The sequence below is a fragment of the Trematomus bernacchii genome, unplaced genomic scaffold (genome assembly GCF_902827165.1).
Source record: "Trematomus bernacchii unplaced genomic scaffold, fTreBer1.1, whole genome shotgun sequence".
NCBI classification, from domain to species: Eukaryota; Metazoa; Chordata; class Actinopteri; order Perciformes; family Nototheniidae; genus Trematomus; species Trematomus bernacchii.
In genome coordinates, this window is record NW_022987560.1 from 1,261,546 (window position 1) to 1,275,580 (window position 14,035).

Sequence of the window (14,035 nt, forward strand, 5' to 3'; positions counted from 1 at the left end):
GTGGCAGAGACAGTGGGTGAAACTGCTAGGTTTTCGCCTGTTTGGGGAGTTTATATCCAGTGTACTTCGTTTGAATGGACAGCAGGCATAGACAGTATATTTAGCCACCATGCAATGTTGCATAAAATAGCACCATAGACATTAATTAAAAATCGCTTTTTAGACATTAATGTCTATGGTGAGATTCATACACGGGAGCCTTTTTAAAGCCTTTTTCCCCCGCTGCAAACAGAACCCCCCCCCCCCCCCCCTTCCCATCACAAACTTTACACAGATCCCCCCTTCCAATTATCAACTCATGTCTTGTTTCCGCAAACTCTGTGTCCTGCAGCAGCTAAACGTTTTGCAAGCCCCCGTTCGTTTAGTACCTAAAATAATAGACATCGCTTTTTCCAGCTGACAAACCCGACTTTCTGGTCACTTCTTCAATTTTCCAGCCCTTGGGAGGGACACGGGAGATTCATGTGATTGGTTGTTGGTCGCGTTGCTCGCGTAAACTCCCCAAGCTCAAGACACGCCCACCGCCAAGCGGCAACGCACGCCGCCGTGTGTAGGCTGCGTTAGTCCGTCAGTCAGCTTACCTAGCATCTTAGCCGCTCTGTTTAGCCACGTTCCTCAAAAACAAAGTCCTTCGCCTCCCCCGGGTCTGTGCAACTGTGTCGCTTTCCATCAGCCGTTGTGATCCGCAAACTGAGGGAATACCACAGTCCGTACTTGACACCATCACAGCCTCTTAGCATGCCTTTCACATCCCTGAAGGTGGCTCTCTGCTTCGCGACTGCTTGGGTGTAGTCGGGGAATACTCTGATCCTGTCTCCGTGTGACTCTGTCGGATCTGTGGGCCGTGGCTGCCTTGCGGAGGATCGCTTCCTTCTCCCGGTCATGGGCGTAGGAAGCATCCTGAATGTGGGGGGGGACATTTTAACGGGGGTGGGGGGGCGAAAAAATATATAGATTTCCTGTATTCTGGTGCATTTTAACAGGTGGTTTGATACTTTTATGTGGCTATACTAGCATGAGGAAAATGATGGGTACATTTTGTAATTTCATCCAGTAGTAAAGAAAGGAAACATATTTGATTATTAATTCAGAGCTGTCTTTGAATTAATAAAAAGCAGTTTAAATGCCCATTTTTTGTACATTTATATACAACAATAAATATTTGTGAGTGCATTGAGAGATATTGTTGTGGAGAGTCATTTATATATAAATCGCAAAATACATTTGTGAATCCTTCTGTGAGCATTTATTAATATTGAGACTGATCTGACTCCATACAGATGTTAGTTCACCTAGGAATGGTATCATTGACTTAAATGTTCAAATAAATGTTGCTCTTCTGTCTATATTGGTCATATGATGCCCCTTGACTGAAATGTTTCCTGTTCAAGATCCCCACTGATTTCCTTAAAATCCTGGGATGAGAGTCCACATCACAATTTACTCTCAACTGTCATTTCCCTTTCATCACTCACCTCAGCAATGGACCTCTCTCCACTGTCCCTGTATTCTGCCTCTGACTCACTCTCAAGTGCCTAGATGTCAAGAGAGGTGGTGAAGTGATAATAAATACTGATAAATACTAGTACCTGGCATTTCGATGCCTTTTCTCATCTAAACTATTCAGTATTTGTATCTCTCTCTATCATGACATAAAGACGAAACTCCTCTCCAGAAGTGAGACGCTGCCATCACTGTTAACTGATTAACTGCTACCAGCTGATGACTTACTTTCCTCTTCTTTGAAAAAAATGTTCTTATGTCCATGTTGTCTGGGGGAGAAAACATATCAAACCAAGAGATCGTCAGCTTTGATTTTCGCTGTATTAACCATTTCCTGAACATTTGGTATGTGTGCCTTACCCTCCGCTACCGGCATCGCTTCATACAACAGATCTGAGCTGTCCAACTATGACATCACTCCTTGAACATGCGCGCGCTATGTGAGAATCTGCCTTGGTACAAAGTAGCAGTGAAAACATGGAACGGAGTTTCATTGATTTGGGCATTCTCTCAATAAGCAAGTGGAATGGATTCATTTGATAGTGAAGCACTGACACAGCGCTCTACAAAGTGCAGCGAGTGGATAGACCGATTCACGGACTTTCCGCATAGTAAAAGTGGGGGGGTCTAAACTAATCATTTGAAAAAGTGGGGGGGACTTGTCCCACCCTCATATAATGGCTGCGACGCCCATGCTCCCGTAATAGTGAAATCTCACCACAAAGGCGCGGGGTGGCTGGTCCTCCTGGGGCTGTTCCCGTAGGGTGCGATGGCATATGTCTAGTCGTGGCTCTTTTTCTAGCCCAGCGTTTCCTGGAGTAGTTTAGCTACAAAGTCAGTTGGGTTCTTCCCTGCCTCCCGTTTTTCTTGTATCCCGGTGATTGCGGAGGTTTGCACCTCCTAGATCGCGCCTCCAGGTCCTCACTCCTGTCAGAGAAGATTTTCATGTCCTTTTTTATCTGCTGCACATCTCGTTCGAGAGTGGCAATGAGGTCCGAGTGATCATTAGCGGCAGCTCTCGACCCGGTCCTCCAAAGACTTGGTGCGGCTGCTGACGCGGTCAACGGCGGATCTCAGTTGGCTTATTTCACGTCGTAATTCTTTGGACTGCATCTCGGCGTTGTCATCAATTTTCTTCAGCAGGTCCTCTCTGAGAGATTGAATGGCCTGTAGAATGGCGGTCTCATCGCCTCATGCTGCGCTAGCGGCTAGGGGCCCTGCCCAGCACTTTAGCCGGGCTAGCACTATTAGCTTTCGGATCTGGCGCAGCAGACAACCTTTTTGCGAGAGGAAGACGACATATTTCAAATGAAACTGTTGGGCGGAGGCAAGGAAGAACAGCTTAGGATTAAAGTTACTTGAATAAAGTAGAGGGTAGTTGTCTAATATAATATTCTGATTCTGGCGAGGAGCTCGAGAAATGCAACCTCACATGGCTCCGCTCAGACCGGAAGTCTTTGAGAACACTTTAATGATCAATCATTATATCAAAACCTATATAATGGAAAACAAATGTATGATCACAAACAAAAAACATTTTTCCCAACGTTAAAATCCGCCATACCAGTCCCATATTTATATATATGTAACAGATGTAAATATGCAGTGGGTTTTATTTAATTTAATTTTGTATAATCACACAAATTCTGTGTTTTATATAATTGTATTCTGTGTTCTTCATTTATTGAATGTTAAATACCTGGCAAGGTCGGAGATCAGTGGGCGGAAACCTCTGAAGTGTGGTCGCTGTGCTCAGGAGTTTATTGTTGTGAGGACTTTCCCCCCTATATATTGGCCCTTTCTCTCATTTCACTAATTTCCCCTCCTCGACTCCTCGAATCCTCGGTCCTCCGGTAGTGACCAGGAAATGGATTTTAGCACGCCATGTTGAAGGACATCTCATTTCTCTAAATGCACTTCGAGGACCGAGGATCGAACATCGAGGAGGCTCTCTGGGAGGAGCTATAATCGAGGATACACTGATGGGTCCTCCGCGCCAGTCCGCGGACCTCCGCGGATGTATTCCGGCAACAGAGATGTTTTAAAAGAGGTCGTGACGCACGGCCGGACTTATCTCAGCCAATGACAGCTCTGTATGCATCCCCTGGATATTATTTTATTAACTGCTTTCATCGCGACGCGATGTTTACAGTGAGAACAGCTGTGAGGTCCGTGCAGTGTGTATACCAGAGGTGGGACCAAGTCATTATTTTGCAAGTCACGAGTCAAGTCTCAAGTCTTTGCGCTCAAGGTCCAAGTCAAGTCTCAAGTCAGGATGGGCGAGTCAAGTCAAGTCCAAGTCCTAAACTTTGACAAAACGAGTCTTAAACAAGTCCCTTATGTGCTTTTCAACAAATGTAATGACATCGATCAACAGAATAATACTCAAACTGCTCTTTATTAGTCACATTAATCATTTAATAATCCATTTTCTCTCTGCTGGTAAGTAACCTGTTTTTTTTCTATTTTAAGAGGGATCAGTAAGGTTAGGCTACCGTGACGGTTTGATTCAGAAGGAGTTCAATGCATAAGAGCGCTGATGTTGAGGGTAACCAGAATGTTTATTTCCACTGTACAACATGTTATAAGGGGACCCACAACCTATCTTTATGCAAGGGATAATGTGCAGCGAGCCGGTCTGTATGGGGAAAAGAACACCTGAATCTAGATCCCCTCTGCAGTGGTACTTTAAACTGTATTTTGATGATAATACTTTTCTACTTTACTTGTAACATTTTGAATGCAGGACTTTTTATTGTAACCGAGTATTCCTACACTCTGGTACTTTTACTCAAGTACAAGATCTGAACTTCTCCCTACCTCTGACAATAATCCTGAGTGTTACCAAAACAAAACCTTGCTCTGAAGGTTATTTTCATTTTACAAATCCTGCACTCAGCTTTGTTTTCTCACATATCATTGAAATGCAGCCAGAAGCTGCTTCTTTTTTCGTTTTCGCTCATTTCTTGACTTTTTCCGACGCGCTTGCATTTAATCCGTCTCCCCGTCCCTCCCCGGCGCTCTGTGTAGCTGGCCTGTACCACTACACTAGCTGTCTTTGGAGCGTCTGCCCCCCACCCTTCTTTCACATAATGGTATGATCCTAGTGTGTCCTCGCATATGATTGGCCGCATGGTGGCTCAGCAAAATAAAGTCCCGCCCCTGCCTGCATGGATTCACAGCAAGAGTTGGAGCGGCTGAAGATTCTGCTCTCCCGACGCGAGTCTGCTCTTCTGAGCGGCAGCTCGCGATCGGCATGTTGGAGACCTCTGAATTAAATTATCAAGTCACCTCAAGTCAGAAGGCTCAAGTCCAAGTCAAGTCCCGAGTCATTAGTGTTCAAGTCCAAGTCGAGTCGCAAGTGTTTTGTGATTTTGTCAAGTCGAGTCCAAAGTCATCAAATTGGTGACTCGAGTCTGACTCGAGTCCAAGTCATGTGACTCGAATCCACACCTCTGGTGTATACTATATATCACTCAGTATAACAGGCCTACATTACTTTCTTTATTTGTATGTTTTAGTTTAGTAGATATCTACAAACAAAGAGTCGATATTTTTCTAAAACCATTTAGTGCTTCGCATAATAAAATACACAATTTTTGTATTCATCTTGTGGTGATATTTGATGTCTATATCTGTTTTTATATGTACTGAGAGTGATAACCTGTTTTTTTCATTGGTATTATTTACAAGTTTTCTGGGCATATTGTGATATCAGAGGCTGCTTCTCTTAGTTTTGGTAGGGGTAGGTCTATGTTGCCCAATATTCTCAACTACTCAGTTGATCAGTCGGTAATTGACCCACATTTGGCCCCCGCTGCCAGTTCCACACCATTCATCCCACCTGAGCCTGCACAAGTCACAACCTAAGCCTGCACAAGTCATCTCTGTTGATACATTTGGGGTGTTGATTACAGACTTGGCTAAACAGATTGCGGATAACATCTCAGCCAGCCTTAGCGCTATTCACCAACCCAGTGTCATCCAGCCTAATTCTGCTACGAGTCAGTCATCCAGTCATGATGGTTTGTCACAGCAACGTGCAGTCAGGGGAGGCAGGGGAGGCAGAGCCTCACCTGTCATACTCCAATGTAACAGAAAAACAACTAAAGAAAAACTAAATAGTAATAATAATAAAATGTCTCCACTGATCTGTGTTGTAAGTGTGATTTCTGTATGATTCCAATCGCTTTTTATAGTCCAAATCAGCAAATTGGCCGAGCTCCGCTACAACTACATGGGAGCGATGAGGAGTGAGGCAGGGACGAGCTCTGCCTCACGTAAGCCCACAGTAACTGACTGGAGCGCGGGCACTAATGTAGCGCGGGCATTTATTTGTGAGCCGCGCTCAAGGCAGGCTCATTTGCTTACTGTGGGATGAGGTGAGGCACAGATGAGCTCTGCCTCACCTCAGAATGTGTTACCCCACAGTGCAAATGAAAGTGCCATGGATTACTGGATTCGCCTCAACAAATCCATTGATGCTGCTGACGAGTGCCTGAGGAGACGAGGTAGGTCTGTTGAGGACCCCAGTGCTGAAGTGGTCATGATGGTCATTAATCACTGTCCCAATCCCAGTCTTGCCATGTCATTCCAGCTGAAGGCACCTGAGCAGTGGACTGCAATCCGAGGTCCAGGGGCGTTTGGAGAGTTACACGAGAAATGCGAGGAGGACAGCATCTGAGTCCCGACACACAGTGTTTGTCAGCTTGCAGTCAGAGCCCTGTGGCTGATTCTTTCCGTTCTTCATGTCCTGGCGGTGCACAAGCTGCCTTCGGGATATGCCAGTTGAATCCCCATCAGACCTCTCTGCCTACACCTGTGGGGGTCTGCGATCAGCCTCGTCTGGACAATGTGCTATTGAGTCAACATGCATCTAATGCACGGCCTTCAACCCCTTGCTGCTGTTTCTAACTTTAGCCCCTGCCACCATTGACTAATCCACCATGGAGCCGATTGTGCCTCAACTGCTTTGGCCCTTCAAGCCTCATATGACCAATATGAGGCTTGAGTGCCCGCAAGCCTCCCGCTCCCCCAACCACGCCTGCCCCTTCATCCTACAATGCTGATTTAAACTAGCCAGCCCATGTATATGAGAGGGGTAACATGGGCAGTGCCTGGTGGACACCTCAGCAGGGAGGAAGATTCGCAGTCTATCTATGTAAACTGTTCTAGTGGTCTTTCCTGATGACAAGACGTGATTTTTGTGGGATCACATAAGGTTGGAGGGGGCTAGCGACTTGTTTTATGCTCCCAGTGGTCATCAGTAGCCGGTCTACATTGAGAGGGATGCTTGATTCAGGAGCATGTCATGCACCTCAGTGAGGAGGCGGAGTCCAGGCTTAAGGCCACTGGCGTCATTTCTGAATCCTCAGCCTGTTCCTGGAAATGTGATTCTGAGTTGGCTGTGGTGGCCTCACGACACGACCCACATGTATCTATGACCTTGACATTGAGATTTTGGATCTAAGTTCATTGTGCCAACCTTCCTTGTTCCTGGCCAGAGGGACGAGTTAATCATTGGGAGCAACGTTATCAGACCCATGATACAGAGATGAAGTCTGATGAAAAGTACTGGGAGCTCATATCTTCAAGCACTTCAGACCCAGAGTGTGAACAGTTTCTTCAGATGCTCAGTGGCATCACACGCTGGTCTGGTCCTGAGTTGCCTAACAAGATTGGTACTGTCAGACTGCAGCAGGCTTGTCACACTTGCCCCTCAGCAAGAGTATTTGGTCATGGGGGAAATGACCCAGTTAGCGCACCTGTGTCACCAGGGAGCACTGTCATTGTGGAACCAACATCCTCCCGTTCAGCCCCAAAGAACCTCATTGTTGGGCGAGCACCAATGTGGGGCAGATCGCTGGGTTCCCAATGAAGATCATGAACTCGACGAAAGAAACCTGTGACGTTACGTCGCAATGCCAAGTGGCTGACGTCTTTCCTTGTGTTGCTGTAGAGGACCTCCACATCTCCCATGGTGTGTGAACAGGGTCACAGGCAGATCAGCCTGCTGAACCGGTCTTCAACCCAGAAACCACCTGTAACCCCCTTCATCACAACTCAAGGAATGTGGTTTGACGGACATAGACATTGATGGCTGCGAGGTGTCGGGCGAATGGGAAGCAGCGTCTGGCTGACCTTGTTCTCACTTACCAGGATGTATTTTCCAAGGACAAGCTAGACTGCGGGGAAGCAAAAGGGTTTGTCCATCGCATACACCTCACTAATGATTCATCCTTCCGGCTCCCCTACTGTCGCGTCCCTCCAGCACACTACCACAAACTGAGAGAAGTCTTGTCTGAGATGGAGTTGAAGGGCATTATCAAGCAAGTCAGTCAGCGAGTATGCCTCCCCGCTGGTTCTGGTCTGGAAGAAGAAAGGTGAATTGAGGACTCTGCACTGACTTCGTTGGCTGAATGCCAAGACAGTTCAAAGACGCCCACCCATTGCCCCACCAGGGAGACTGCCTTGTCCGCCCTTGGAGGGAATGCCTTTTTCAGCACCATGGATCTCACGTCAGGCTTCTACAATGTCCCCCTCCATGAGTCTGACAAACGGTACACAGCCTTCACAACACCATTGGGCTTATATGAGTACAACAGACTTCCCCAGGGGCTATGCAACAGTCCCTGCATCCTTTATGCGGATGATGATGAGTGTTTTTGGTGACTTGAACTTCCCCAGCCTCCTCTGTTATATGGACGACCTGCTGGTTTTTGCTAAATCTGAAGTGGAAGCCCTGAGTCGACTCGAGATGGTCTTCTCACGTCTCAGAGCTAACAATCTGAAGCTGTCTCAGAAGAAGTGCCACTTCCTTCGCAGGTCTGTGCGGTTTCTTGGCCATGTGGTGAGCAGTGATGGTGTCTCAGTCGATCAGGGGAAGGTGGAGGGTCATATCTGCTTTCAGGAAAGAGGACCTTATGGACGGTGACGGCTGTACTCCATCTCAGCAGAAGGTCAAATCTTTCTTTGGGATGGCACTGTACTACCAGCATTTACCCAAATGACCCCAGAGGTGGTTCTTTTTTTCTAAACCTCTCTAAAAAGGTCAAATTTAACTTGTTTTGCATCAATCTTGATACAGGGTTACTTATGTTATAAAAGCTTTTAGTCTACTATCCCATCATTCAAGGGTGGTTTTCCTATAGTAATGGGTTTTTTTTTTGACGGAAACTATAATTTAATCTTTTTTACTATGTTCAATCTGAATTTACTTTAAATAAAAACATCTATATTGATTCATACTTTTCTACATCCAACTCACAGGTTTATCATTGCTTTGAGAAAAAAGATTAGGCTGTATGCAGCCTTCTTATCAAAAAACAGAACCTTGATCATTCTGTTCTCTCCAACTTTAGACCTATTTCTAAGCTGCCCTTCCTCTCTAAAGTCCTAGAGAAAGTGGTGTTAGCGCAACTGCAGTTGCACCTTGTTTTAAACTGCATATCAGAGAAGTTTCAGTCTGGTTTTAAATCACGCCACAGCACAGAAACTGCTCTCCTAAGAGTTTTTAATGACTCTTCTTTTAACTGCTGATTCCTGTGAATTCTGCTGTGCTTGTGCTTTTAGATTTGTCTGCTGCTTTGAACACCATTGACCACCAAATTATTTTATCACGCCATGAACTGTGTGTTGGAATTAAAGGTAAGTGTCCTAAAATGGTTTTCAATCCTATCTGTCAGAAAGGACCTTTTTCTGTGCATCTTGGCCAGTATTCTTCAGCTGCAGCCCCACTAGCATATGGGGTCCCTCAAGGTTTTATCCTGGGCCCCATTTTGTTCAGTCTGTATTTACTACCTCTGGGGTCAATTTTTTAAAAAGCATAATATTTCTTACCATTGCTTTGCAGATGATCTGCAGGTATACCTGCCTATAAAAGCAAATAAGGAATATAGGATTGCCTTGCTTAGCTGTCTGAAAGACATAAATCATTGATGGAAATCAACTTCTTGACTCTCAACGAAAACAAGACAGAGATTATAATATTTGGACAGTCTGAACTCCTGGATGGCTTTAATAGTGTACTCGGCCCCTTAGCCTCCTACAGCCGTCCCTCTGTCAGAAAGATTGGAGTCATCTTTGACAACTGTTTTAAATTCGACAAACAAATAAGCTCAGTTGTCAAGACAAGCTTCTTCCAGCTGCGGCTTCTGGGGAAGGTAAAGGCTTATCTTCCTAGTAAGGAATTTGAAGAGCTAATCCACCTATTTATAACGTCTCGTTTAGACTATTGTAACTCCCTGTATATTGGGTGTTGATAAGTGTTTGATCAGTCCGCCTGCCAGCTGGTCCAAAATGTGGCTGCACGCCTTCTTACTGGGAAGAGACGTTATGACCACATCACCACCCGTGTTTGGCAGACCTTCATTGGCTTCCTGTCAGTTACAGGATCCAGTTTCAAGTACTTAATTGTTGTTTTTAAATCATTGGCATGGACTGGCAACCACATTACCTGTCTGAGTTTTGCCATTGCACCGCCATGCTCCAGCTAGAGCACTGCGATCAGCTCAGCAAAAATATGTTGGTGGGTTCCCTCGGTGGCAGGAAAAAAACCCGAGGTGACAGGGCTTTCAGTGTTGCAGCTCCCAGACTGTGGAACAGCCTCCCAGCACATATCCGGACTGCTGAGTCTATTGAACTTTTTAAATCTCAGCTAAAAACTCACCTCTTTGCACTGGCTTTTAATACTAGTTGAACATTACATTTTTACATTTGTATGTGTTTTTTTAAATATGTTTCTAGTTATTGTGCTTTTTATCATGTTTTTAATTATTGTTTTATTAGTGTTATTTAATATTGTAGTTATTGCCTGTACAGCACTTTGGGTCAACTGAAGGTTGTTTTAAATGTGCTATATAAATAAATAAAGATTGAGATTGAGATAATTTACCACTTTTAGAAGTGAAGATATAGTCATATGTTCTGGGAATGTCATTTTCGAGTCTGAGACCTGAAAAACAGGCTTGGGGCTTAACAGGTTAACAGTTACCTCATTGTGAGCTGGAGTCCTTCACTGGGAACAAACCAGGTCAAACAAACTGAGTTAAAAAGTATATTTTTCATTAAAATTAAAGTTTGAGTGATACATTTCATCCAGCAGTCAGCAGCCCTAAAACAAGGGAATGACATGTTTATAATGTGCTGAAAAACACAAAAAATATGCAGGGATGTGAGTCTGTTTCTAAGGCCTTTTTTATTTTTGGTAAATTCTGACAATTTAAACAAAAGAGAACAGAATCAAACTGAAAACATCAGGAATATTTCATTTCATTTCAAACTTTTATTTAACCAGATTGGTCCCATTGAGATCATAGATCTCTTTTCAAGGGAGACCTGCAGCACATAGGTTCCACATGAAACATAAAACAATAAAGGACATCATACATTATATTTACAGGATACATTTACATAGTTATAGACATTTACAAGTATCCATAGTATCAACAAGCATCTCATTTAGCCTAGCTTTAAAAACATGCAGAGGATTGCTCAGTTTCAATTCTTGCTGAAGATTGGTTCCAAGCAAGTGGAGCTGTGCACATAAAAGCTGTCTTACCTAAGACAGTCCTTGCTCTTGGCACATCTAACAATATTTTCTAGATACATTCATCATTGGTTCTTTTTTTTTTAGACCAGAACAGACTGCCAACTCACAGGAACTATCAAAACATCCTAATCAAGTTTAAGTCACAACATTTTATTAACCAAACAGTGGAACATAGGGAAACCTATGAGGGGCGCTGTAGGACACAGGTGTGTAATGTACATTTTGAGGATGGAAGGTCAATAGGGCGGCGCTAGGGGGTGCTACAGGTCGCCCTAAGATAGCCATCGCACCCACTAAGCACCCCCAAGAAATGTATGTATTTCTTTTTTGTATGTGTGAAATTCATAATTTGAAAGATTATTGATTCAAAAATAACATGCTACAGTACATTACAAGAACGTCTGGGTCTCTGTGATTTATTCAAGCTCGGCTCTGTGTGTGTGTGGAACGAGCCATTTTTTGTGCGTGCGCGCGCGAGAGAAAGAGTGTGCACCGGTACCGGAGATTGTTGTTGTTAGCATCTGGTGCTAGCTAGCTACGCTAACGGATATAAGGAGCTTTTTCAACAACAAGGTGGAGGGAGAACTCTCACCTGTCAGACTGAGAGGCTCAGATAACCTCAGCTCAGTGAGGTAAAGGACTCTCAGTGTTTAGATTACTCACTGAGATTAGTTATCTCAGTGGGTCTCAAACGGTTTGGTCACGATTAATGTAAACAATTATTTTCGAGGCACACGTTTATATGATCATTATAGGTATACAAAAATAAGAGAATAAATGAAAAACAGTTATGCAATACTATATGACAGTAAAACAAGAATACAGTTTAAAAGGGGAGTGATTAGTAAAATATCCATAAAGAAAAATAAAATCTGTTTACAGTTCTGTTTCATATGGGTGTTGAGAGATGTATCCATAGATCTCTTCATTTTGCTCTCAAAGTGCACCAGATTGAGGCATTTAACTTCAATATTTAACTCCCACTCCCCACTTATAAAAATAGCACTTTACCCCTGCTTACACCTATATGCCGTGAGTTGATTATTGAGCCTTCATTTTAACAGTCGCGGATACACTGTGTATGTGCGTGGGGAGTGTTGCAGTACACAATTCCACTGTAGCGACCGGTACATTAATGGGAAACCCTAAATGTTTGAGCACCCTCTATGAAACATCAAGCTACCCCACAGCACCCCCAAAAGAAAATCTCTGGCGCCGCCACTGAGCCTGCAATCCCGTTTTGAAGAAATGTGCTGTGCAAAACAGGCTCATTGCAGCCACTAATGCTGTGATAAGACACTTTTCTCTGCCAAATATCAGCATTTTCTTTCTTTACATTATTTTGCACAGATTGCAAAGTGGCAAAGTATAACTTATTGTTCTTGCAAAGGGATTGCACAATTATATTATGTATTTATTTTTTTGAGCACACAGACTTCTGGAGAATTGTTTTATTATCACTGTTCTAACAAAGTGATAAAGGAATGCTCACGTTAATATTGATGTATTTAATAAATGTTGACTTGGCCCACTTCGTGACTATTTGTGTTGGGGGGCCCGAATTTTTTTTTCCTCCAAAGGGGGGCCTGACGGAAAAAGTTTGAGAACCACTGGTTTAGGGAGAAAACAGCATCTCTTCACACCAGTACGGTATCTCTCCAGTGTGAACACGTTGATGTGTTTTGAGAGCACCTAATGTTGTGAACGTTTTCCCACACTCTTCACAGCTGTACGGTTTTTCTCCTGTGTGAATACGTTGATGTATTTTGAGAGAACCTGATTGATTGAACGTTTTCCCACACTCTTCACAGCTGTACGGTTTCTCTCCTGTGTGAATACGTTGATGGATTTGGAGATTACTTGATTTAGTGAATGTTTTCCCACACTCTTCACACCAGTACGGTTTTTCTCCTGTGTGAATACGTTGATGTATTTTGAGAGAACCTGATTGATTGAAAGGTTTCCCACACACTTCACAGCTGTACGGTTTCTCTCCTGTGTGAATACGTTGATGGATTATGAGAAGACTTGATTGAATGAACGTTTTCCCACACTCTTCACAGCTGTATGTTTTTTCTCCAGTGTGACCACGCTGATGGATTTTGAGAAGACTTGATGTAGTGAACGTTTGCCCACACTCTTCACAGCTGTACGGTTTCTCTCCTGTGTGAATGCGTTGATGGTTTATGAGAGAAACTGATCTCACAAACGTTTTGCAACACTCTGCACAGCTGTACGGTTTTTCTCCAGTATGAATAAGCAGGTGGCGTTTTAAATTTCCAGATTTTGTAAAGGATTCATCACATTGCTGACAGCTGTGACGTCTCTCTCTTACTTTCGGTTTCTAAAACAGACGGACAGAGAAAGAGAGAAAGTAAATCTAAAAAACATAAATACATATACAGTTAACACAATAAAAACTCACTTAATACAAACTTTCAGTTAAAAAAAAAAAATACTACTTTTACTAACTGTTTATGTTTATTATATTACAGCAACATTCTAACAGTATATAACAGAGGTGGGGGACTCGAGTCACATATTTTTTTACTTGAGACTTGCTTGAATAACATTGATAAAAGACTCAACTTGACTTTGACTTGGTATTCATGACTTCAGACTTGACTTAGGCTTGAGACAGATCACTCGAAAGGATAAAATATTTGCATTTGTATTGTATTGTATTGTATTGTATTGTATTGTACGAAGCCCCTAAAAGGGAAATGAATAAATGAGAGAGAAAGTATCTTGTTCGCACGAGAAAGTTCCCGGTGCGCCAAGTAAGAAGTGGAGCGCACAGGAGACAACCGTTTCATTGCAGACTGTTATGTGTATGTGGGGAAATGGCAGTGCATACATTATTTGAAATATATTTCGAACTCGGACTTAATTTTAGGGACATTTCGGCCAGGGATGTAGAGCTATTTGTTAAGCTTAACCTGTTAAGCCCTGAGCCTGTTTTTCAGGCCTCAGGCTCGAAAA

At 43.5% G+C, this 14,035-nt stretch overlaps 1 protein-coding gene across 1 annotated transcript in view; it reads right to left on the reverse strand.

Annotated features, from left to right (window-relative positions):
* The window catches only part of LOC117477330 (zinc finger protein 420-like), a 199,165-nt gene that overhangs the window by 91,706 nt on the left and 93,424 nt on the right, over positions 1-14,035 (reverse strand). The window contains exon 5 of the mRNA XM_034124012.1: positions 12,746-13,249. Within this exon, the coding sequence (XP_033979903.1) occupies positions 12,746-13,249 (504 nt within the window). The remainder of the gene's footprint in view (positions 1-12,745; positions 13,250-14,035) is intronic.